This window comes from Anser brachyrhynchus, assembly GCF_964034855.1.
Source record: "Anser brachyrhynchus genome assembly, chromosome: 20".
Taxonomy (NCBI): Eukaryota; Metazoa; Chordata; class Aves; order Anseriformes; family Anatidae; genus Anser; species Anser brachyrhynchus.
Genome location: NC_137713.1, coordinates 7,671,414 through 7,698,536, shown reverse-complemented (window position 1 = coordinate 7,698,536; position 27,123 = coordinate 7,671,414). Strand labels below are relative to the sequence as shown.

At 41.4% G+C, this 27,123-nt stretch overlaps 1 protein-coding gene across 13 annotated transcripts in view; it reads left to right on the top strand.

The window, feature by feature from the left end:
• CUX1 (cut like homeobox 1) overlaps nt 1-27,123 on the top strand; it is a 268,818-nt gene that overhangs the window by 122,464 nt on the left and 119,231 nt on the right. For all 13 annotated transcript variants that reach the window (XM_080563165.1, XM_080563174.1, XM_080563173.1 and 10 more), the window contains exons 5-8: nt 11,129-11,266; nt 14,613-14,736; nt 16,708-16,784; nt 17,606-17,672. In XM_080563165.1, coding sequence (XP_080419291.1) covers nt 11,129-11,266; nt 14,613-14,736; nt 16,708-16,784; nt 17,606-17,672 — 406 coding nt within the window. The remainder of the gene's footprint in view (nt 1-11,128; nt 11,267-14,612; nt 14,737-16,707; nt 16,785-17,605; nt 17,673-27,123) is intronic.

The following is a 27,123-nucleotide window of genomic DNA, read 5'->3' as shown; positions in this document are numbered from 1 at the left end:
ATATGCACTCACGGTGCGTGTGGTGGTGGCTTTTTCCTTTCATCATATATAGTCTTCTACATTCGGTGTATCTTCATGGTGGGCTTTCCTTTATAAGAGACACCAGTATTAATTTATCACACGTGCTGTTCTGCCTCTCTGTGGCTTACATATCTTTTGACCTGTCCATTTGGTATTTCAAATATTTAGGTACGCTTTTAGCTCTGAAATCCTGCGATGTTTTCTTTTCAGTGCAAGAAGGGAGCTATGATGTTTTGAGAAAGCTATGACTGGAATGCTGCAGAGTGGTTATTTAGCATTAAGCATCACTGTTACATGACAAGGGTGCAATTTTATCAGACGTTCAATATCCTTTATAGGACCATATAATAATTGCAGCTGAAGTCTAATTCCCAGCAGCCAATTTTATGGTTCTTGAGGAAAGCATGTATTCCTCTCCTCGGTAATAATGTGCACACTTTATATAATTAAAAAGGACTTCTATTTTAATTTTAGTATAAAATGATCTGTATTGAAACTCTGGCTATGGTGCTTTGTGGATTCAGCTAAGCTTAATGATTTTCTTTCCTGACTTGACCAGAGTTTTCACTCAGGCTCTCCAGTGAAGAATTTGTGGGAAGGCTGGTATTTTGTGAATTTTCCTGTGTACATCAAGTGGTTTTCTCTTTAAAAGATAAAATAGACCTTTTCATATCTCTCCCCCGTTTATGTCACTGTTAAAGTAGCGTTATCATCGGCGTGTTCTGCAAAATACATCCTTCTGAAAGGAAAGTACGTATCACAGAAAACACTTTGGTTTATGTGCATTTATACAGTTGTAATTCTCACTCAGATCATTCTGTCTTGCTGGAGACTGAACATTTTTAATTAATGGAATTAATTTTCTCATTTAATTGCCTTATTTTCAGTATGCAGTAGAGAGCTAGAGAAAAGTGAATGCTGCCACATGAATTGCACTAATCAACAAGGTTGTCACAACTTACCTTTAAAAATAATGCGAATGTATTTATTTTGAGGTAAAGGGAGGTTCAGTTTGTATTTTGAGGAGGCTTTCTTCCATCTGTACAAGATTTCTTTCTCTCTAATTTTATAAAATAAGTGCATTATGCTATCACCCTTGGCTTTCAGGGTTCTAGTCTTGCAAACACTTCAAGTGAAATCAGAGCCCTATTTTGTAAGTGTTTGGAGGAGCAGTTGCAGTATATACATAATTGTCTTTTTCTAAAGCTTTAACAGAAAAATATTAAGCATGAACAATATTAAAAATTAAATATTTTTCTCTTAAAAAGGAACAATGTTCAATGCTTGAGAAGTTTAATCTTTTTTTGTTAAACAAAACTTCACTGTGATTTTCAAGTAAAGGTTAAAAGAGAGACCGGAGCGAATGCCAGATGACGGTATCTGCATAAACTGCTTGAACAGAATTTCGCTTTACGCTGTCTCGTTATTACTGTGCGATTACTGCACAATGCCACACTTTCATTTTCTCGGTTTTCAGCATTACTCCTGTTACGAATGGCTGCTGCGTAGGCAAAAAGAAACAACTTCTGTCTTGAAACAGAAAATTTTCAATCTTGCTGTGGCACCGATTAAACCAAATTTGGGTGCCAGCGCTCATTTCCTCTAACAAGGGATGGTACGTATTTTGCAGTACCGCTAAAAACTTGCTAGCAGAGAGGAGTACCTGTCAGTTCGCCTCCTCCTGCGACTCCCTGGACTCGGGGAAAACTCGTGCCGTCGCTCCTGGGCTCGGGTCCCAGCCTGCAGCCTGTGCTCCTCCACCGAGGCTCAGCCCTAAGCTGGGCTCCTTCCTCCCTGCCGCCTTCCTGCCTCCGGCACGGCTGTGCCCTGCACCAACAGAGTAAGAAACTGTGCGGAGGCTTGTCAGCATACACGTTTTGAGAATCAGGGTAGGTTAACAAGAAGTACTTGCTCTCAGTTCGGTGGGGACTGTGCAGCTCTTGTGGGTTGAGTCACAAACGGTTGAGTCTGCTTAATCTGGATCTCAACGAGAAGGAACTGAATGACTCCTACAGTGTGAAAGGGGATGTGCTTGTGTTTTTACTGGAGACTCTTCACAGCTCTGTTGTGGTCAGATATGCCATCGCTTCGGTGCTATTTAATGTGCATGATGTATTTTTTAGTTCAGAGAAGCCCCTGTCTAAGGGAAGCATAAAATAACAGGGAGGGTAAAAAGAAGAAATGCACAATTCTTTTAGTGTGCCCTGTCAAAACAATTAAAAGCAGTAACAATGAAAGATGGCTGAAGTGGAAATTTTGTCTTTCCCTTGTTCCTTACCGTCATAAATTGCGTGCCCGGCCCCAGGGGCTGGACCTTACAGAGGGAGGGGAAGGAGGGACGGGCGCCTTGCGAGAGTTTTCCGCGCACACATCGGACGCGTAGCAGTGGTGCTCGCAGTCACGGTTCTGCCCTGCCCGTTCACACACCCTGCCTTGCACAGGGCTATCTTTTCCAAGGGAAGATTTAGCTGGGGAAACACAAACTTCATTTAAAAGAAGTAATCAATTAAAATAAGTGTTAGGGAATTACTTCTACGGGCAGAAATCTTTTTCTCACCCATAAAGAAAGCTTCATTCCTTTCCCAAGGAGCACAGGCTATCGGCACTGTGAGATGTAGTGCTTACACCGCTCCATTTCCCTGTGATTATTTACAGTTTAGCAACACTCTCCAGACTTGTATTGCTGCCTGGGCTACGAAAAGACTTCCATTTAAAAAGCGGTTAACGCTTGATCAGTGCTCTGTGGTCGAAAGTGACATAAGAGAAAAACGGGTTAGATTTTTTTTCAGAAAAGTTATCTTTTGCTTCTGCTGGAGGTGATAAATGTGTATGAAGTTGTTGTATCCGTGTACATTACGCGACTCGTTTGGGTTGTTCTGCAGAACATAATGTTAAGCAGAAGGCATAAAGGTTAATGCCAGCCGATAGAAGAAAGGCAGTACAGACTGTTATGTACCCAGGTGAGCAGAAAGCTGCATGACGTGCTTAAATCGCGGCACAAGCGCGCACACACGGCACTGGTGCCTGCAGAGGAGAGATGGCTGAGTGCAAAGAGGTGAGAAGGAAAAGAGGCTGCTCTGAGGGATCATGTTCAGCACATCCTGAACTAGAGCACTAAAAACACGGTATAAAAAGTTAATTATCAGAGTACTTTTCGTCGGGCTAATTGGTAATTGTTTTGCAAAACTCTGTCTAGAGAGCATGATCGGGTTGTAATACACTCTGAGTTTGTGGTGTGTTGAGACTGATCAGCACAGGTAAGTTTCTGAGGAATGTTTCCTATTGTTAGGTACAGTGCGAAAAATTTCAAGCAGTTCTGTTTGATAAACGATAATAGGTGTCAAAATAGTCCCCCCTTCTTGAATAAAATATACATAAATCAAACTGGAGATAGAAGCGTAAAATGAAAGGGCTTATATTTCTGCTGTCCCTAACTTTGCAATGGAAATGAATATTCATAACAAGTGCCTTTTCTCAACATTAGAGGGAAAACAAATCAGTATGACAGTGAGTAGTCCTAGGAGGAAAGGAAGCAAAATGAACTTACTCACGGACAACAGAAGCAGTGCATACACCCCCTCAAAGAGAGCAGTAGGGTATCTTTTTAAACACACTTGAAAATCGAATAAAATTAAGCAGAAAATTGAACGTAGTTAATACTTGAAAGAGCGAAAAGCAGTAAACCCATGGGGCTGCAGGTAGTGATTTAGCTTGTGACTGGATCCCATCTGAAGGTACAGTCTTTGAAGCTTCACCAGCACATTCAGGCCAGTTTAAAAAAAAAAAAAGGGACTTGTGTAAACATATTTAAAATGCCCCAATTCTGGCTGGAAGAGAAGTCTATATAATAACAAATTAGGGAACGTAGGCACCGGTGATTTTTCTGCAAACCGTTCTGCACAAAGAAATGCCTGAGGTGGGGTGAAAGGGATGGTTTACATAGCCCAGGCTGCAGAGTGGAGGTCTGGAGCGGCGTTTCGGTGGGGTCAGCCGCTGCTACTGTGAATTTTTCAGAAGGGTCTGGCTCGCCTGGGATGCTGCTCCAGCCTCCGGGCAGCCCAGCACGGAGGAATGTGGAAGTAGCTCGTAATCACTTCAGCCTCCTTCCCTCCGGGGTCTGAATTCTGTGCCGTGCCTCTCGGAAATACAGCATGAAATACAATTTTGGATCTGTGCTGGCTGAGTGCACGCTGGTAGGGCATACTGCTAGCGTTACATAGTTATTTTCAGATGAGGCGCAAAGTCCTGGCCGATGCTAGTCTTTTAGTTCTCATTCACTTTATCCTTATGTTTTGAAATGGATGTCACAATAACTAAAAATAGCTTTGTTACCTGAATATGTGACTTCAAATTGGGCTTGTCTGATCACATTTTTTCTTCCGTTTTTCACGTTGAATTAATAATTGGATAAATTCCTTTGTAAAAGCTGGAATAAATATTCGCAGGAAGAAATATCCCTAAAGCACACACTTTAAAAAATTTATTGTGTGGTTGTCAAGCCCTATTTTAGTTGGTAGGCTGGAGGCACGGAAGGAAGAGGGGAGGTGCAGCTAAGGGGAAGGATGCAGTGAGTAGATGCAGGAAGAATGTGCCGTATAGGCAAGCAGACAGCCCTGCTGCCTCGGGCACGTTCACCTGGAGGTGCCAACTGCAGCACCCTTTTGAAGCTTTCGCTTTAGGGACTGGGGTTAGAGCAACCCGAACCCCAGCGACTGGAGCAGCGTTGCATATTCGGGGAAGAAGAGGCAGTATTTGATTCATGTGGGATGGGATATATTGCACTTCCCTTCGTCAGTTGCAGGAATGTGAACTGGAATTAGAATAAACCCCAGCCTGCTGAGGGTTTAGGGCTAACTACATTCAGCAGTGTTCAGGAGAAAGAAGGGTTGATAGTGGCAGAAATGCTTTCAAATACAGTGGAGGGTTCTCTTTTCTTTTTATAATCTCAAAATAGGAGAAATGAAACTTTTAGCATATGAATGATTTTCTGTAACTGTCCTTTGCTTTGCATTGAGCTCAGTGTGCAAGCAGTAAATTCCACTGTCTTCAGCCATTACTAGAATATTAATGTTCAAATTGGAGCATTTTCAGTTGCTGGGGGTTTCTCCTATAACTCACTAGGTCCTTTTGTAGCTGGCATATTACAGTGCCATAAAATACTGTATCACCTATTATGCATGCCCACTTTAATATTAAAAACTTCTCTGAGGATTAATTTTGGTTACTTCTTTGAAGGTAAAGGGAGCTGCAACACAATTCATGAAGGAATCAATCATCAACATTGCCTTGCTTGATTTTTTGGGGGATACTAGGGTAGAGATGCATCTCATAATGTGGTGCAGAGCCAAGGCAACTTTTCAGCAAGTAGCCAATCTAGAATTGGTAGATAAATAAAGGATGTTTTCACGTAACAACCTACAAGGTGTAAGAGCCACATTCCGGCACAGGGATCCTTGTGATTGTGGTCGAAGTGGCCATATCCCATCTCACATCATTTCACTTAACCCTGTGAGTGTTGCAGGGTGCTGCCACTGACAGCTTATGGTGATTAATGGGGAGCAAAGCCGCCGTTACGCTGCGGCTTCCCGTCCCTGCTCAGAGGCGTCGCTTCAGAATTGCTTTGCTGCTTTAGTGCTTCTGGAGGGCGGCAGAATGTGGCATTCTGCTTTCTTTCTGGTATGGAAGATGGGGGTCCCTCACCCTCTTGTGGGTGCTTTGAATTCCCTGGCACGGCCCTTCCAAAACGTTCCGATGCCAGGAGGGCGAGGCGAACACTTTGAAAAATGGAAAAAATAAAAGGAAGAGAGAGATCCCAGTCCTGTGGGGTGGGGGAGTAAGAAAATGTGTTTAATTCTTGATGGAAGGGAGAACCTTTTCATGTTTTTTATGAAGTGAGGAGTTGGAGAGATGATGAGCTTTGTTTCAAACGGAATTACGGCTATAACTCTTCTGTCCCTGGGCTACCAGAGTCATGGGGGAACGGGAGGAAAGTTATCATTTATTCCATGAAATCTTTGTCTCAGTCTCTCTAGGCTATTTCAATTTACCCCTGAAATTTCTGGGGAATAATTAATGAATTAATTAAGTATGCTGTGAGGTGTTTGAATATTCAAAAGCTACAATGTAATTATTATTTTTTCTAAAACACATTTTCAGGTTATTTTCAGATATGCAGCCTCCCAAGGAGGCACTTAGTGCATCACAAGCTGATGGAGCTGCCTGCGAAGCAGGCGCCGCGTGCCCAGAGAACCGCTCGCTGCACGGCGCAGCCTGGGCCAAAAGCTTCACTTTGCCATGACATGGCAGAGCTGAACTTTTTTCCAAAAAGTTAACAGCTTATGGTAGCGAAGTTGTGCTAAGGAGGGTGGATTTTTTTTTGTTATTATTATTTTTATTTTTAGTTTTTCCCCCTCCCTTATCATTTTGCGTGGGTGTTTCTTGTGAGCGATCGCTAAGCTCGGTTTGCTTACAGCACGGTTTAGGCAACACAAACAGTCTTTTCGAAACAATTGCTGTGCCTTCAGTGCATTATTTTTAGACCCCAACCTTAGGAAACACATTCCCTGTGATATAAAATATTAATTGCCCCTGTAGTCCTGGCACTGTTTCATAACTTGCTTTCCGTGCGTTTCCAGCGCTACGGGCCTGTCATGAAGAGGGAGGAGGGGATTTAGGAGAAGCCCTTTGTTTTGGAAAAGCCTTCTCAGGAGCTCCATTTTAAGACACCGGCCGAAGTATTAGGTGCCCTTTCCCCTTTTGTGAATAAACCGAGCCGAGCCCGCCGGCAGCGCCTCGCACCGCAGCTCGGGAAGCACATTTCCCTCAGAAGCGTGAAAAAAAAAAAAGGCGCCTTTTTTATTTTATTTTTTTTGGTTAGTTTCCTCGGCCCGGCCCGGAGCCTTAACGAGGGCAGCGCTGCGCTTCCCGGCTCCGAGCTCCAGGCCGGGCATTGCCGCTCGCTCCCCGCGGGGCCGGGCCGGGCCGTGAGGTGCCGTGAGGGGCCCGTCCGGGAGGGGCCGCGAGGTGCCCGGTGGCGAGGCCACGCCAGGCCGGGGCTGCGCAGGCCTCTGCCGGCCGAGGGGACCCGGCCCGGCCCCGCGGCTCTCGGGGGGGCTTGAACCGGGTTCTGCCCCCCCCATCCCCGATAAACGAGGGTGGTCCCAGCATACTCCGTATCTAGACAGCTTTTCATCAGTCGCTCATCAGCATGCTAATTGCTGTATGACTAATTATGCCCTGAATTCCAGTTGATTTTCTTAATGAGACAGCTGGGTTAATTATGTAATCGTATGATTACATTAGCCTAGAGTGCCCTGGCGAAAAGCGAGGCAGGCGGGAGCGTGATGTCATTGCGGGAGCAGCGCGCACAAGGGGGTGCATTCATCTCCGCTAATGACAGGGGAGGGCAGCGTACCCACAGTGCTCTTTGTGTAAACACTTAGATTGAATTATTAAGATCTGTGTCTTTTTCCAGCTCACAGAATGAGCGAGGGATTTTTTCCCCCACCCCCCTTTTTTTTTTGTGAAACCCCGTTTGGAAATTCAGCCGGGCATCAGTAGTGGGGTTTTGTCACGGGGTTTGGGTTGTGCCGGGGCTGCAGGTGGTGAGGTGCTGCCTCCAGCGAGTAACATAACGTGCTCTTTGGTCCAGATCTATCTCTAGTTTTCTTTTCAAGCTGTTCTGAAAATGCGTGGTTTACATGCACAGGCGGCAGCAAAAAATTGGTTCTCCTGCGCTGCTGTTCGAAAATAATTTGTCCTTGGGGCATGTATATGGTGCGAGAGTAGCCTGAGAGGTTTACTGCTGCTGCCTTGCACCGGCTTGTTTGATGTGAAGTGTTGCCTACTATATAAATAACGTTACACTTGTAACGCTAGCTAATTCTGTTCACCTCTTCATTTGCTGGGACGTGTTCCTCCAGCCCCTTCATGAGCAGAGGAGCTGTCAGCAAGGGGACTAGTGCGGTGCGTGACAGCTGTGAGCACCGAGCTAGGCACAGGGAGCCCCGCGTGCACTGTCCCTAAAGAGCGATCCCTGGGGAAGTGGCAGCGGGACCGGGCTTTGGGATGCAGGTGTGGAGATGCAGCAGGTTGTTACTTCTGCTGCCGGGTCAGGGCCAGGCCTGGGCATGCATGGCACGCACAGATGAGTGATGCCAGGGGCTTCCTCGGGGACATGGGGGGCTACAAGTGGATAAGGGAAGTAGGACAGAGTGGGGAGAGATGGAAACAAATCTACAGAACTTCATATAAAAATGGACATCTCGGTTTACTCGTGGTTAGTAATGATCTTGCTAAACACTTTTTAAGTTTTGGATGAGCAGATTCCCTTTGTCTCTGTTCTCATTTCTTATTTATCTTGTGCCTAGCAGGGATGCTGAACTTCAAGCTAGAGAAGATTCAAACCAAGGGAATAATTTGCAATGAGTTTTTTACATTGAAGTGTTAATTGAGATTATTTTTCTCTCTTACCGATTACAGAAAAGGCATTTCCTTTTTTGCTGCTGTCTATAAGCTAGTGGCGTTTGATTTTTTTTCAGAATGCGTATGCCTGTTGTTTGTGTAATGAATCGAAAGTTTTGGTCCATTGCTTGTGTAAAAATTCAGTGACCTCCTGTTAAATGACATGAAACATACTTTGTAAGTCTGGTTAATATAAATAGGTATGCTTTTTCATGCATGCATATGTTGGGAAAAGGAGAGTATTCTTATTTATTTTTAAATCCAATCCGTTCAGGTAAGAAAAGAGTTGTGCTGGCTGTATGGTTTGTACGGGTTTCTGATTAATTGATGTTTATAAATGCTCCAGAAATCATGGTCCTCCTTTATTTTTTTTGAGATAAAAGAGCATGTTGGAACTTGCCATGAGAAATTAATTATTTCTGTCTCTGGTCAGAATGTCTCGGTCATCTTATTGTCATGCAGTGATTAGTTTTCTTTAATGCAGTTTATAAAAATTAAGTCTAAGAGGTGCTTCAGCCATGTTTTTTTTTTTAACATGTCCTTAAGCAGTATTTAGTGGCTGCAGGCCATTAGTCCTTCAAATAGGCTCTAGTAAAGTTTGAAGTTTAATGCACAGAGACTGTTTTTACATTTTGTTTGTTCTGCAACTGTTTTGCTACTTGAACATTAACCTTTAATAGAGCTAAATTAAATATACATGTCCTGATGAATAATTATGAGATTGCAAGTATTTTCATTTTGAGCATAAAGCTTCTCAGGGATCGCAAATTTGACTAAAGGCTTAGTCATTATTCACTTTATAATGCCCATGTTATTTTTGTCTCCTAATTCCTTACCAATTTAAATTTAAAAAGCCATGTGTATTTGGAGCAAAATATGTTTTGTGGGTGTCCTGGCTTTTTACAATGGACATTCTAAAAAGAGGGGGGAAAAGTGCACTCACAGTTTTTTAAAGTTCAGTTTCTTTCATCGTGGCATTTTAACACTCTCTTATAGAAATACCATAGCTGAAGCAAAAGATCGTTGTTTGATATATTTTGAGGTGCCTTTAACAACTTAAGACACGGGTGGATTGAGACAATCCAACCTCTTTTTACGTTCGGCAGATGAATGTCCTGGACTAGCTCTGTCAGAGAAATGCTGAGCTGCAGCAGTGTGACAAAGCGGGCAGTCCCGCTAAAGGTCGGCGGACCTACATGGGAGAAGGGTGATGTTGTGACAGCCTGTACCTTAATTGGACCATACATAAATATTGTAGGGACTTTAACTCGTGCTACTGCTGTGACTTAAACTTTGTATTTAATTCTTTACCTGTACCCTGTGTCTCTGCCACAATAACATTTTAAGTTTGATTTATTATAAATATTTTAATATAGATAATAATAACGAAAAGTATTTGGCCTAAAAAGCATAAATGAAAAAGCTATGTAGTCATAAACTATGTATGTACAGAGAACAGATGACAAGCAACCTAGATTTTGTATTATGAACAGGGTAATGCCATAAGCTGTTGAAGAACTGAAGTAACAAAATGCAGCAGACTGCTACTTATAATGTCTCTGAGCTCAACATAACCCAGTACTATTCTTTTATAAACTATGAAACAACGCTGGCATATTGAAAAAACACACAGGCTCATGCTTAATGTGTTAACAGAGGTACAATAGACTTATTATGTGTTTCCAGAGACTGAGGGTGGTCTGAAAAATTAATGACTGTGGTGGCTGAAAATTAAGTGAACTCCCTAATATATACTGTTGTTGATCCACTGAGTTTGGTGTTTAGCATTCCTCAACAGGAGACTAAATCTTTGCAGCCATTTCACAAGAGATGCTGGCGCCCATAACAGAAATGTATTCAATAATCTTTTATAAGTCCATTGGACTCCAGCATTTTCCTATTCTGACTGGGAAGAAATCCCAGAATAAATCAAGCATGTGTACATGTCAGGTGTGTGCTAGGGACTCTCTTCAGTGGAAGGGAACCGACATCGAAGAATTAATTTCTTGAGAACTTACGAACTAATTTCTTATTTTTATTCGATTAGTAGTATGCGAAAAATAGGGAATAAAGGTCACAAAATCCAAGATTCATAGAATTAATTAAATTTACACAATACTTCAGATTGTTATTGATCTGTCGCTCTGAAAAAATACAGCTCAGATCTCTATAATCAAATAAACTTTTAGTGCTCAGCTGTGCAGGAGGACATAATTTTCATCAGAAATTCACTCCTGCAAAAGTGGAGGTATTTAAGGGACACCAGCTGTCAGTGGGTGGTACTTTTTGGATTACTTTTTTCCCCCAAAGTTCTCATTTTAAAAACAAAAATTTGAAACTTCAAGCTGTCACATACCTTCGCATCATGACTGTCTGCACCCTGGGCGAACTGCCCTGCGGATAAAAGCCACAGTGAGGAAGGCACACTTCAGTTTAAAGGGTAGCATAGGTAAAGTTAACCATCCATATTTTTTTAATTATATAGGTTGTGGAGTGATGAACATATGGAAAAAGTAATTTAAACTAGGGCCTTGTCACGTAAACTAGGTATTAATAGAGAAAAAAGGACACTTGAGCTCTGAGCTGTTTAAGTCACAGAAGCGTTACTGTTATCTTACATTTTATTTTACTGTTTCTTTTTTAGATCCAGTTCCAGCCTTGGATTTAGGACAGCAACTTCAGCTCAAGGTTCAACGTATGCACGATATTGAAACAGAGAACCAGAAACTTAGGGAAACTCTAGAGGAATACAACAAAGAATTCGCTGAGGTGAAAAATCAGGGTAGGTTGCAAATGTGTGTTTACCAGCTTTTAATGCATACTGAAATTTGAACACGGGGATGAAATTCAATTTTATTTCATACAGGCAGAGTTGACAGTAGCATTGAAAGTCAGTAAAGAAAGTAAAGGAGTCTATTATTGCCATTTGTGCATATACATATGACTTTGGGTTAGACTCTCTGAATTTCTTTAAAAGTCTTCTGTAGCACCACGTCAGAATGTGAAGCTGTTATTTGGTTGTAGCCTCCAGCGCTGCCTGGAAACGACACCATTGACTGAAGTTATATGTAGACACTATATCACTATATGATAGACCATACTGCTACTGACATCAAGCTGAATGTGCATGTGGGTGCATGTAGTACACAGACACACACACAAAAAAAAACCAGCAGTATTTCATACATGGATACAAACCTGTACAAATGGGACTTTCCCTGTACTCTGATTTTCCCTTACATAAATCTGAAATGTGTTGCTGGAGTACATTCAGCATACATATTTTACATTTACTCCAGGGACTATCCAAAGAACAGTGTAAACACAAGCTAATATTGTTGAATTAAGTAAGTTTTAATGAGACCGAATATTTAAAGCCTGTTGTTCTTAAGACTGTTCAAGTTTTCTTGTACTTCAAAAGAACATGTTTCCTTCACCAGGAAACAAAATTTGCTTAGTTGTACACCTACTTCCCTGTACATGGGACTCAACATTTCCATATTCAATACTAAGTTCTGGCTGGTAGAAAGGTAAATTTTCAAGGAAAATGTGGAAAGATTGAGGTTTTCTTATGCTATGGAACCATTGCACTGAAATGGGTAACATTTGAAAGCAGCTTTAGCGATTAGGTTGGATCTATTATGTCTCATTTTCAGCAGAAGAAACACCTGTGTGCCCACAGATTTGCTGTTAACTTAGAGGGTGTGGGCCATGGGGAGGATAGGTTCCAGCATGCAAAGATACAGGCTGCACTGCACAAGATGAGCTGTAATGCTCTACCCAACAGTCTTTTGCTGGAAATGCACAATAATTGCAGGTTACTGTGCAGTTTTCCTGAGGCTCTGCATCCCATACACTCAGACATGATATAGGGATTCATCCCAGAAAGCAGAAAGATCTCAATTTCCATAGTTCCATGCTGCAACTACATGTAAACTAGTTTTAGTTTTAGTTTTTTTATTACCCCAGTGTGCACTAACTTCCTTTCTGTTTTGCCACTCTAGTGCTTGCGTTGTTTTTGATGCCAGTGCAATAGTTTTACGCTCTATTTCAAACAAGGTTTAATAAGATATCCAGGGAAAAGTGTGTTGTTAGCTAAGGGTGTTTTTATCAGTTAATCTCTTTGTTTGGAGGAGGGCTGTATACAAGCTGTACAATGCCTTTAAGAAACTTCTTCCAAACCTGGTATAAATGGCAGTGGTAACGTGCTGCAGCTGACCTGAACAGTAAAGAAGGCACGCAGTTCTTCCAGCAGTGTAGGGGATTAGATTGTGCCTAAAGGTAAAAACAGATTTGTCACAAAATTCATATTTTTTCCCCATATTTGTGCACTTTTTGCATTAATTTTAGTACTTTTGTTTCCTTTTTAAAATGAAGTGTTCAGAATTGGTAAGGTGCAACTCTGTGCGTTTCCTTGAGGTTGTTAGAATGGAAGCTACTTATTTCGCTCCATGCTTCTTCGTGTGCCTGAATACTTTTGTACAGCTCACATGTGAAAGTACTAGCAGGAAAGGTACCTCTTGCACAAATAGTGCATCCTTCATCTGTATGAATGAACATCCTTTTGCATGTGTGAAGAGCATTCTTTGCTTATTCAGGAGATGATCAAAATTCCTGTTTCCCAGATCTCGGAGAAGAATTTCCCCTTGCTCTTTTTTTTTTTTTAAAGTTATGTCCCTTTCATGGTTTATTAATCTGTAATGAGACTCATCTGATTTTTGCATGGCTAGCAAAATCCCAGTCCTTCATTCAGAAGTAGCTGGTTTGCTGGCAGTCATGTTTTACCACTCTCCCCCCGTTCTTGTGGTCTCTGTGGTCCCGGCTGCCTTTGGTGTAATTCCCAGCCAGCGGACCTTATCACCAGGTATCTGCTGCCTGGTGTGACAGTTCTCTAGTCAAGTCGAAAAGTACAGGCTTTTAAAGGATTATGCTCGGTTTTGTGTGTATTACTGAGATATTTTTTTTAAGTCGTTAGGCTTTACTTTTCATAGCAAAGTTTGTCTTTCTCCCATATTTCTGCCGAATGAGAAACAATTTGTATCCAAAGATATTTTTCCTAAAGCATCGTTAATGGCAGCTGCTAATAAGCTGATGCCTTTAAACCACCCCATCTCTGTGTAAGTACATTGAAGTGTATTGCTAGCTGTGAGTCTTCTGGCAGTCTGACGCTTTTTCCAAATTCCATTATTGTTACAAAGCATACTCTGGTGAATGTCCTGCTTTTCCTCGCATGAGCCCTATAAGGATCTGGTCCTTTCCTGTGGGTGGGATCAGAGGGCTTTCATGTAGGAGCGGATGAGGGCATGCAGCAAGACACTGTCCATCAGAGGCTCCGTGGTGACTCTTCAGGTTTCTGCCTCTTCTCTCATCCGTTACCAGGCACATTTAATGCAAGAAAGCTTCTTTATCTGAGAGCAGGGTTTCTTCAGATTTCCTGGAAGACTGCAAGCACACTCACCGAGCTGTAGCAGTTGATGCTTGTGCATAAAACCCGTTGTGGATGACAAGGCAGTCAGAGCAACGGGAACACGAGGGGCTCCAGAGTGTCTGTTGCATCTGATCTACTGTTAATACAGCAGTTAAATCTTAACTGCCGTATTTGTCGTCAGTTGTGAAGCAGAACATAGCTATATCCCAGATATGTGTTCAATTAGTGTTAGATTGCATCTGTGCATGAACCATAGTAAAACTGCCTCTTTTTACATGATCACAGTTATGTGAATTAACTGTCCTGTGTGTAAATGCATACTTAAACCCGCACTGGGACTTTATTAATCTCCACTCAGCAGCGAGCTAATTTGAGACTAGTCAATAAGGTGATATTATATTTTACAATTGATTTTTTTTCTTTTCTTTTCTTTTCTTTTTTTTTTTTAAAGTCGTGTTAGAGGAACCTTCGCTCTGCTTTCCAGCAAACTCCATTGATTCTTCTCAACCTAAACGCTTAAAGTTCAATTTAACATTTAGGGAGTAAAAGGTCTCCAAAGGGACTCATATCCATTGATTTTGTGTCAGAGTTGAAGAGCTAAAGTTTAAAACACACTGAGCCTACAGGGTAAAGAAAGCTGTGTGTTGTGGAGCCACGTGGAGCCATGTAAACTCATTCTTTCCCTATTGTTTTTCTGTAGAGGTTACAATAAAAGCACTTAAAGAGAAAATCCGAGAATATGAACAGACCCTGAAGAACCAAGCTGAGAATATAGCTCTTGAAAAAGAACAAAAATTACAAAATGATTTCGCGGAGAAGGAGAGGTGAGTGTGCATGTGTGCTCTGTAGGTATTGTAGAGAAGGAGAGATGTATTTTTCCGTTTAATCCTCCCAGCCAGGATCCTTTCTTTGGTGTGCTGAGGCAGCTCATATATTGAGTGATTCTGGTGATTTATGTGTTTGACACAGAATCATTTGATACTCAACTTTGCACAGAAAAACAATCGTGAAAGTGTAGGAGTAAAACAAGGACAGATTGTTGCTTGGCGGTAGTGTTGTGTGGGGGGTGTCATGTTCAGAAGGGTGCAAACCTGCTTTTATTCTTCACTAGCTGCATTGTCCTTTGTGACACTAATCTTTCTCCATTAGCCGACAGTGTAATTCAGTCCACTGTGTCCACTTTGTGTGTCAGAGTATCACTGTACAATCTGTACAACCCTGAGCTATTTCAGATGAAACACTGTACCCAAGAGGTGCATCACCCCTGCCGGTATGGTCATGTTTAAGAAGGGGACTGCGTTCCTGAACTAGAACTTTATCCTCAAAATAGCTTGCACAGTCCTGTGTTAACGAGTATTTTAATTTTTACATTACTGATTTATTTTTTTTCTTGAAGCATCTTGGATGCATTTCTAATCTTTTGCAAATGAGTAAGGAATGTTTGAATCTTGTAAGCTAGTGGGCAAACAAATCTGGCAGAACAAGACCAAGGGTCTTAAAAGGGAGTGCTTTTCAAGTCGAGTTTCCTACCTTGAGAATTTATTTCTCCTGTGGAGCAGTAACACTGAAGCTAACACGTTCAACTTAGTGTGAAAGCCCGTGAGTTTACATGAGCTTTTTAGTTGGCGCATTGGTAGTTTAAATTCATATCTGAGTGGGAAAAAGCTACCTGTGAAAGCCAAGCTTTTTTTATTCATCGATACCTGTGGTTACTCTCTGATAAGTAACATGCAAACAGTGACTTTAAAGCACAGTATAGAAATGTGTAAATATGAAACAAAATGACAGCTCACGGAATGCAAATAACAAAAACAAGCATGTATAAGAGAGATTTTGAGATCTAAAAGCATATAATTTGGTATGAAGGGAACTGACGCATGTTTCTCGGTATAAATAGTTATCAACCTGGTCAGCAGTGTTGGAGAATAAATTTATGTACCCTATAGACTGCACGTAGGATGCTGATAGTTTTATAAGCCATTTCACAATTCAAAAATCTGTAGAATATCTTAAAAGCGGTGTCATAAAAAGCAATGTCTTCTGGAAGATGTCAGACAAGCTCCCTTCCAAAGATGAGTTTTATAATTCCTTTTGTCCACCCTTTTGCAAAGGGTGTAGTGCCTGTATGGCAGGATGATGTTAAAATGTATACTGCTGACACAAACAAGAAAATATTGCCTGTGGACATAAGAAATGTGAGCATACTAGAGGTCTGATCGTGTTATATAGAAAATATCAATGTGAAATTTGTTTTGAAATATGCAGATTTTTTTTAAAAGTAGCTAATAATGTTACTGCATTTGGCATCCATTACAGCTACGATGAAACAGCTGCCACATCTATTCAGTATATCACTTAATGGCAAGAAATTTCTTCATTATGACAGTAAAATGGAAATGTATCATTCTTCTTGTACTAACTTTGTACAACAGAGGGTGCTTGGTGACAATTTTCTTAATGTGTGTGACATTTCCAAAACAAATTATGCTCAAGAAAACCTTCCACCGAAGTTGTCATTTATATAGCAGTCAACTCTTGTATAATGTTCACAGCTTATGTTATGAGGTGGCTACACTGCTAAAATTTTAATAAGTGGGACTGCGAAGTATGAACAGTACTGCAATGTGACATGATTTATGGGTCCCATTGAAGCACCTTGTAGTCTGTGTGGTGTTGTCAGTTGTCTGATTACAGTTGAGACAGTTAATCACTCTATCTTCCAAATTTTCAAAATACAGATAAGTTGTTTAACATGATTACGAGCTCTGTTCTCACCTCTTCTTTTCCCTGTATAGAAAATTGCAGGAGACACAGATGTCGACAGCCTCGAAGCTGGAAGAAGCCGAACACAAAGTTCAAGCTTTGCAAACAGGTTTGGCATCGCTATTCTGACCTATACCAATGCTCAGGCTGGAGGTGAGAGGACAGAGATCGTTAGCTGAGTCAGGACTGTGTGTGATCCAGCTCTTGCAAGTACAGAGAGATCCAACAGAGCTCGAACGTGCTTCGTAAATCAGAGCTTCTTTGGGGCTTCACACCTTAAGTGAACACTTGGGTTGCAGCCAGTCTGTTGGTAAATACAGTGGACAAGGCCAAGCACAAAGCACATACAGCATTAGAACAACACAGCAATTAAAACAAGCTATGGAACTTTGCATCCATGTTGTGTTTTGCTCTGGTTTCACACATTTCTGAACTATGATAAATATTTATAGTGGTCTGAGTTCAGTATGAGCCCAATTTACACTAGTGTTCCTTGCCTGTTCCTGTGACTTGCTTGCCATTAATATTTCTGTTCATCTCTGCAGCCTTATATATTCCAGGTTGGGATACGTTTGTTTTTGTTTCCCTTGAGAACACAAGAAATGTTATTCCCTGAATTACTGCAATAAATATTTCAAATGAATAAGCAATTTAGCCAGTTTAATAAGAAATGAATAATGTCTAGCTTTGTTTAAGTAGAATAGAAATTGGAAGTTTTTGCAATGTAAAAGTAATACCGTAAGAAATTGTGAAAAATCAAGATACGTTTTTGCTAAGTCATAATGGTTTGCCTAGGTAGAAAGATAAAGCAAAGCATTTTTCATCAGGAGGTATACAGCTTTATTTATGGCTCAATAAAAAAAATGGAGTAGTCTTTTTGCTTTTCACTACTGTTACAGTGCTGTAATGCTTCATGTTTATGCCTTTTAGCCTTGGAAAAAACCAGAACAGAACTATTTGATCTGAAAACAAAATATGATGAAGAAACTACTGCAAAGTAAGATTTCACTGTTTTCTTCCTATTTCTTTCTTCAAGGTATCACTGCTTTTTTTTTTTTTTTTTTTAATCCATCTGTTGAAAACAAAAGGGGTGGAAGAGGTTCAGGAGTCCAAATTTTTTTGGAAGGCATTGTCATACTTTGGCCTCCTATAGAAAGGTTAGGAGTCATCTTAGTTTGTTCCACCCAATTCCCTGGTTGTTTCTGGTTGTGGCATGACAGTCATCACTCTCCCAGATACAAACCAAACTACACGGAGTGACATTTTTGGCAGGCTTTTGCCTTTTTTTTTTTTGGTGTGTGTTAGAACATGCAGGTAGTCTCAAAAATGCATATCCTCATCTTCTTTATGGCTACTGTTTTCACTTACCCTCAGTTTAATTAACAGGGCGGGAAACAAAAGAAGTGAGACAGACTTCTGCTGTTTTTCTTTGAACCTTTCATATTTAAGGAAATTTAGTAATGAGAAGGAATTCTCATGACCAGCAATAATCCCAGTACTAAGCCGAAATAGTCAGTAACTTTTGGAAATGGGATGGGAAAGGAAGAGCCCATTTCAGATGGGTGCCCTGGCTTCTGTAAGGGCAAGGGGTGGAAGATGCACCACACATCCCTGTGCCGACCACCCCCATCACGCTGGGAGGAGTGCTGTGGTCTTGTTTTGCTGGTAGGTAAGTGCTTTCTGGTATGGCTCATGGCAGAGTCAGGTTTGTCAAGACCACTCAAATTGGCAGTAAGTTTTAATTTCTTAGTGTATGATTCTGCAAGCACAGAGGATTCAGTTCTTCACTGAGCATCGGGAGAGCTCGGCGATTACAAAATTCAGTCCACAGTGGTTAAGAATCAGTGTCCAGGGTTGAAACACCTTTTACATCATTAAAGGTAAACTTCTAGGTAAATTTTGGGGTCGCTCTATAAGTCCAGTTTCATTTGAGTTCCATGTAAGGTAATTAAAAGTTTTTTTTTCTTCCCCCCCTCGATTTCATCATTCTCTAAGAGACACATACTAATGATGTTTCTGATGGAGCCTTAAATTACTGCAGATTGCCTTTATTTCCTTTTCTGCGCATAGCTAATGCTGGCAGATCTGTCGCTGTTATTTTGTCTTGCTGTCAATTCTGCGGGAACAGTCATAGATCAGGGCTCAGTGGTTGTAGGCACCGAGCCTTGTAACCCCTGACCCTTTTCACTGTTTTTATTTGCAGAGTGTTTGCGTCGTTCGTTTTTTCAATACTGTTTCCCTAAGTACCATAATTTATACTGGGCAAAAGACGTACTCTTAAACTGTTTGTTTGCACTTGTAATGTATTTCATTTTTTCAGAGGGATTCACATTGAGATGTTTTCATATCATCTTGAATATGATTCTTAGCTAATATATAGAGAATTACATCAAATTAGTAGCATCTGCAGCAACAAGAAGTTTACTGTGTTCTGTAGCAGAACGATTATGGAGGCTGGTCTGGGATATAGAGATCATAGAGCTGAATCCTGAAGCAGACATTAAGGATGTACTTTATCTCCCAAACTAATGTACTGTGAAAACAAACTTGTAGAACCTAATAACAGCAGAAATATTTTATCATTGTTTTGGATATTTATGGCAGGAATAGTTCTTGCATAACAGCAGTCGTCTGTGGTGGTTGTAGCCCAAATTTTGCAATATGGAAATCTAGAAAAACATGAAAAGGGAACTGAATATAGACAGTGAAATTGAGTCATTTATTTTAATTGTAAAAGCTGGGAGAAATGTTGAAAAAACACCAATAAAAATGGTGAAAGACAGTTTGATTCTTTTCTAAAAAGAAACCCTCTTTTGATCTAAGTCTAAAAAGCTACTTGTATTGCCAATTTTAACTTTGTGTTTTAAAAACATGTGATTTTTATCTTAGGCCAGAATTGTTAGTTTTACAGACACTTATTTGATGCAGATGAATTGGAATGCCTTTAGGAAAAAAAAGATAATTGTCAATTTTTTTAAGCTAACAGTACTTTTAAGATTTTAAATTTTGGAGTAAATCAGTCTCTTAACTGTTTGTAACTTTGAAAAGCTTTCAAAAAAAAAAAAAAAAGGAAGAAGAAATACACAGTAAGAAGTCTTCAGTATCAGCATTGAGGAGTCTGGATTTTGTCCTAGTGGCCGGTGGTTGTGATCTTGAAGCTGGAAATCACTTTGTCAACTTGTTTATCTTTTGGTGTTTTTTTCAAAATGTCCCAGTTCGAAGCACTGTGTGCAGAACAAGGTATGGAGGTAACTGTCTGAGCCTGATGCTAGCAAGGCATCTTCAGATGAGATCAGTCTCTGGACTTGAAATCTTGGGTCATATTAGCTCCTGTCATCCCATTTTATAAAAATCCCCCTTCCCTTTGCCAGTGGCCAGGTACCCCGTGTGCAGCAGGAGCGGGGATGCTGCGAACGCCCCCTCCTCGTGGCCCCCCATCGCGCAGATACCGTGCTCGCGGGGCGCCGAAGGTGTTAATGACAAAAAGAAGTTTGTTGTGTGCAGTCATCGCAGCCTGTCAGCTGGAATATCAGAAGCTGAATTTGACAAGATGGCAGCAGAAAAGTTTTCCATGTGTAGGCTTGAAGTAAAATGTAATTAGCCTTTATGTGCAGAACAAGGATCCATTGATGAATACAGCTGGTCTTTGTTTTCTTCTGTCATTGAGTGTGGGAGGTAAAAGTGTTCTTCTTCATGTTTATTAATACAAGATTCCTTAGACAAATGGCAAGCACAGTTTAATATTTGTTGGAACACAGAGGGGCTTGCCAAAACAGTTGTTGTGTAAGAGGATTTCAAGGTTTTCAGATTATAATCATCTCTGGGTTAAATAAATGAATGATTACTCTGCCTTTTTCAATTAAAGAGGCACATCCTCTCCCGAGGCCTGATACTGATTTTGTTTGCTGTCCCACACGTTTCTATCAGCAAACCTGGATTTAACCAGCACTAATGAGTTTGATCTGGAGATTCTATCAGAGCTGAAACTGAAAAGCAAACTCAGGCTTGTGTTTCATGAAAATTAAAGATTTTTTTTTCCACTAGTGCAACAAAATTATTTTTCTTCTTCACCCTCTGTAGAAAAGAACAGGACAAAATTCACTTGTGGATTTCCTTAGTTTTCTGGGGACAAACTGTTCTCCTTGCTAACATGCTTTTTCACTGCTGTTTCACTGCAGAGTCCTAGCAAGTGTTTGAGGTTCCCAGCTGAGCTGTTAATGCTCTGAGCCAGAATGGTTGAATTCCAGTTCTAAATAAATTCCAGAGCCACCTCTTTGCTCCTGCCCCTTCTCTCCCAAACGTAAATGATTTCTAATTGGAAAAGGATCTTCGGTTGTAGCACATGCAGTAGGCTTGTTACATTACTGTTAACATGTGGGTTGAGGCTCCCTGCCTTTGATGAAAGAAAATATCGAATTTCACTGAAATGCTGCATTTTCACCAGTAAATGTTAAATAGCCTTTTGAGGGTTTTAGGTACTGCACCCTATTCTGCAATAAAAAACCTTCGTAAATAAGACAGAGCAAAAAAAATGTTTAGGTTTTGGTTGTCAGTCAAAGCAGCTCTGCCCCCATTTTTTGTTCCTGTATGATTTCCTGGAAGATGCTGACTTCTTGATCTTCTAAAAGTAGTGTACGTGTGGAAAATTAAGTGGAGGAAAAAGGTTTTAATATTTACTAAAGGAGTCATCCTAAAACAATTCTTTTTAACAACTTACTGAAAAACTGCTTTCCAGTATATGAAGCAGGGAACCGTTGTCCATTTATAGATCAGACTGATTATTGTTTTTTGGCAATATAGTGAAGGATGGCACAGGATGGCATACTGGTGTAGCGTCACTAAGACTGTACACTAGTGCAGTATTGCAAATTACCTCTGCCACATAGATCCAGCTGACTTGTTTTAATCCTGGACTACATTTTAATGAAAACTAAATCAGGAAATGGCAAGACTGCAGTTGATGAAAATGTGGTCTGTGAGCTGGCAGTCCCTGCTTTGCGATAAGGGAGAGATTTTCTGATGTTTCAGGGCCTGAATCTGTAAACTAGACTCACAAGATTTCAATATCAATATTTAATCTTACTTCTCCTATGGTGGTCACAGACATCAGCCTGTGAGGCTGGGGACACTGGGGTGGGCATCACATTATATCTCTTACAAAGACTGTCTCTGCCCTAAAGAGCTTACAGTATGATATCATGACACCGCACAAGAAGTTAATGAAACAACTAGGTAGACTCTCAGGAGCGGGAGGACAAAGTAATGCCTGTTTTCATCCGCATATCCTGCTTGAAAATAAATCCTCAAGTAATCTGCACAAAGTCAGAGGTGGGTGACAGATGGGGACTGCTGGGAAGGAGGCAGGCAATGCTGTAACACAGGCAGGAGGGCTGCCGGAGAGGTAAACATCCCCTCCTGTTACCTGCACGCGAGTGCAAGGTGCTTGAGTCACCACTCCTGGGGACAGGAAGCATTTTGGGGGGATTAGATGCCAAAATACAGGAACAGAAGGAGACACTTGTGTTTCCTCACTGTTTGGGGTGAAGGGTGCTCCTTCTACTGGTTATTGAGTGGACCTGTTCTTAAGGCATCGATGTAAAATAAAGTTTTAAATATGTGGCTTTCTGCACAAAAGGAGTGCAGGGTTGGGCTCGAAGGCAGAGGAGCAGTAATTTTAGTCATGAGAATTATTTCTGCTTAAAGTTACGTGATGGAATTGGAGTTCAAGTATTCATATGAAATCTTCTGTTACATTGGGGCAAGTCTCAGTTAACTTTGGCTTCAGGGGAATAATTCCCGATATATACCGAGAATTGAATTTGGCCTATGAATTATTTACTTAAATTTTTTTAACAAATCTTTCTTGTTTAAGTACTAGCTCCTACCGATATATCACTTTTCAGATGTTTGTAGTCTTCCATTCTGACAGTGCTCAGGGTCAAACTGAATAAAAAATAAAGTCGTGCTCCCTCCAGCATTACATAATTACTGTGATAGATGTCCTCAAATGCTGCTTCCCCCCATTGAGCATGAAATACTGTAGTTAGGATGGTTGTGTTGAACATGACATGAAATAGCTTCTCTTTGCTGTGCCTTTAAGGTCTTAAAGTTTCCTATTTCCTGTTCTTTTGATGAGTCATTAACTTCTAATGCTCGTCTCTGGAATTATTGCTGTATTTAAAGTGATTTCCCTAAAAACAGGAGATGGAGAACTTCATTGGCCATGTGTCTCACAGCCTTTTCTCTTCTTAAATTTCCTAGTCATACTGCCATCGGTGAAACCCCAGGAGTAGTGATAGTGGGGGGATGAGAAAACAGTGAGGATGTTAAAAAGAACTAATTCTTAAAAAGCAAGAACAAGTGAATGTCTTGAATCTTACAGAAAGCTCTGGGTGCATTTTACAATCTGAGACATTCGTTAAAGGTTTCAGCTGTGCCTTATGCAAAACTTAACAGTCACAGTGTAACGTTAATGTATTTCTTAAAGCTAGAAATAGAGATTAATGAAAATGCTTAATGAGATCTTCATTTCAATTTAAAGCTCTTGTGTGAAGCAGGGCTGGAAGGCTCTAGTGCAAACCAGCTTTCTTTTTTTTTTCTTCCAAATTTTGGGTTCAGCCTCCAGTCAAAACAGAAGAATTGCAAGATAGTTATGACAATAAAACACTCACCTGTGTAAAGTGCTGAGTGCTTGCTTTCCAGCGTTGTCATTAGCCTTTACTTTTGGGTAGGGAAACTGAGGCACGAGGCGCAAGTGTAATGCTCAGAGCCAACAAGTCTGGTCTTGGCTGGAATCTAGAAATATGCAGACATGAAGAACATAAACCACAACTGGCAGGAAGAATTTTCTTGTAATCTTTAAGTGTGCATTTATGAGAACTCCATGGAAATGGAGTATTTAGAGTTTGTAGGAGTTAGTACGGGGCTGTGTTGTCTCTTCTGCTAGGCTTGTAATGCTTGCAAGTAGTTAATGTAACTTTTCGACAGCACAGAAGTGCCCTAGGTCTTTCCAGGGTTTTTATTTGTTTGCTTTTTAACCTCGAGTGAGACTGTTCAGATCCTTTTTCTAGTGTAGCCTAAAAGCTGGTGTTATTTAACAGCCCAAAGTAGAAAAAAATAGCCTGAGGGTATTCCAGCATATTCTAGTCATCACCCTGTTACGTTATCTGTAACCTTGGGTTGACATGAGATCCTAAGCTGCAAATCTTTAAATAAATACAGAATATTGCACCAAAGGGTCTTACCCTACTGTGCTTGCCGTGCTGGTGGTCATCCTGACCACAGCAGCTACCGCAGCTCTGTCCTGGGTGTGAAATCGCAGGGAAGAGGCTGGAGTGTCCTTGGTTCATGCGTCTCCAAGGAGGGAGAAGGGGCAGAATGGGCCCTGTCCTGGCCGTCCTCACGTGCCCTTGCTGGAACCAGGCCTCTTCAGGCTCCTGCAGGCTGCGTCCCTCTGCCGAGCAGCAGAGACCACCAGCGTCTTCCTGCAGCCCCAGCCTGCCACCAGGGACCTGCGTTCCCTGCGAGCCTGACGGGAGGGCAGCCCAGTTATTTGGAGCGGTCTTGTCAGGGCAGCTTATTTTTATCAGGAACAGCTGGACTCTGTGAGGTCCATGTGGGGGCTTTGTGATGAAGAGGAGCAAGGTGCAGGGAAGCAGCCCCCTTTTTGAGATGAAGGCCCATCTGCACCCAAGCATGGACAGGGCTTGGGCCTCCACGTCCAGGTCTGCTGGGCTTGGTTGTCATGCAGCTCTCTCATGGAGGTCTACAAATGATAATACCTATTTTTTTTTAATGCAGAGTACCAAAGCAAGAGAGTAATTTTGGTGTAGTACCACTCGTGAGGTCTTGTCCTTGAGAACAAGGAGGCTGTGTGGTACTGCCCTGGCTCCTCGGTACAGCTGCTGCTAGGCTGAGGCTGCGGGGAAAGCCATCAGGAGAAATCCTTCAGTCATCAGAAGTGAACGGTTCATCTGTTTTTGATAGGGACCTGTCCTGTATGACATGCGGGATGACCTATTTCCAGTCACAAAGCAAAGTTCTCCATCAGGCTCTCAGTTAAGCCGGCAGTTCTTGTGGTAGTCTCCACCTAGCCGTGCATTTAATACGTAGGCTTTCTGTACTGGCATTTACTTGAGCCTCTTCTCCTTGCACTCAGAAAATGGACTCCAGCTGTGTTTCCCACTCCCACGCAACAATAGTGCGGGCGAAAAAATGAGTCACATCGTGTGTGTTGTGCTACCTCATTTAGTGGAAAAAGATGGCCACCCTGAACGACAATGGGTGTTGAGGAAACTTTGCGAAGGCCTGAGCACCAAAAAACACTGGGTCCTAGAAAACGGACTCTTTCTCTTCCCTTTATCTTCTTTCCCTTTGGAAAGCCATGCATTTGCCGTGGGAGCTGGGGGACCCACTCTCCCATGTCCTGCATTGTTCCACACAGGCAGCTCTTGCACTCATCCATTGTTTTCATTTCACTTTTTTGTTTGGCTTTCTAGAATGGGAATATGTTGATAGTCACTGTCAGTGGCTGTATCTGGCCCAACCTTCATTAAAGTATCCATATGCTGTTTCCTCATTAGACAGGTTTTTCAGCATCTCATTAAATGTGTACCTAAATGTGTTTCATCCCTCTCCTGCCTCAAAATGTTACTGCAATGCCACAGCTGTAAGCCACCTTGCTACAGAAACAAGAGTATTATACTCTCCACAGTTGCTTTAAAAACGTATTTCTGTTTTGGTTTTGCCACCTTATCTGTTAGTTCTGTTGATATTGGGAACTTTTAGGTGTTCACATTGCTTGGGGTAAAGTCTGCAGAACAAAATCCTGCAGCTGCATAGCTATGCACGTCATCTCTGCCACCAGTGCTGGCTTTCAAACTTCTGACAAGTTTTTCTCCTGCCCACCTCATGTAAATCTTTGACTTCCATTTTAACCCTTACCCTTAATGCGTGTGGCTGAAGCACAGCTCAGGGAGAAGTATCTGCATTGGACGTCAGGGAAGCATGTCCGATCTGGTTCAGCCTCTTCTAATCATCCTGGAGACATCACTTAATGGGAACTAAGAAATATTGTCTCATTTACATATCCTCTGATCTCAATTAAAAGACAATAACACCATGTGAGATTGCAGTTTTGTATGCCACAGAAAATATCTGATATGATGAAAATGAATCTCATTATCTTGAAATTTTTAAAGAATGTTTTAATGAGTGTGATTTTTAAAATAGTATCTTTGAATAAGAAGCTGAGAATCCCAAACATAAGGAGCTAGGAACCAGGACCGAGCACTAATTCAGGGATTTGGAAGAGAAATGTTGGCCAGCTCGTGGAGCAGAAGGGATAAGGCAGTATGGTGCAGACAGTAAAACCAAGAAAAACAATAGACAGCGTGCAGGCCTGTTAATAACTTCATTAGCATTCATGTAAAGCATTAAACAAACAAATGCATTTACAATCCTGTGAGCCTGATATTATTAACCCTTAATATTTATCTAGTGTGTTTCTGGAGGGGCAGGTCACAGCAAAGGCTAATTAACAGCCTTTCTTCCCTTTTTTTGTAACATGTTGGGAAACTGAGTCACGAGGAGTTTGGTCAGGGATGCAGAGGGCAATCAATATTGCAGCAAGGATCAAAAGTAGGAAATCAAATCACTGGCTGGAAGGACGGGCTGCTTCTTCCCATTTTCACTTAGATACGTCTTGATGCTGATTGAACACTTGCTGATCGGATTTGATGGGTTTTAAATGCTTGTTAGCGAGAAATTTTGAACAAAAAATGAATTTGACTGAAGTACTACCTTAGTGTTACCGGTCTTTTGTAGTCGTCTTTCAGTGGCTCCTAACAGATGGTCTTTGGTTACTTGTGATCACCGACTACACAACCTGCCTTCATTCCTTCCCTCAAAATAATGAACTTACAACTGAATACAGGATCCGTCCCCAGTTAGGTGCTTTGTCCTGCCAGATGACAAACCTGCCCTCCTGCACCTCCTCCTGAATGAACTCCTGGCTGGACCACTCAAACCCAGCATTGCTGGGCTGAAGTCAGCCAGGTTCCCAACTGAGTATACACCTGATTTAGTTGGACACCTGTAACTGTTCCCCTTCAGGTGCATGTGACTGCATTGGCAGTGATACACAAGCCATAGCCTTCAGGACAAAGCAGTATTTATTTGTATTACAGAATAGGAAGCATTCTAACAAAGGATTAAACTTAAGAAAGGCTTGAAAATTTTGTTTCTTAGAGCTTTGCTAGTTCATTGATCCCACCTGTAGTGGTCTTCCTGGGCTCGGTTACTCAAAATCAGTTGATGTTCACATACACACACTTAGCTACGTAGCACCAGGGCAGCTTTTGTCCTTCCTTTTCCTTCATTTGATTCAAACTTCAACACTGGGAAGAGTCGGCAGAGTTGGTGCAGGGGAAGACGGTGAAACAGGTAGC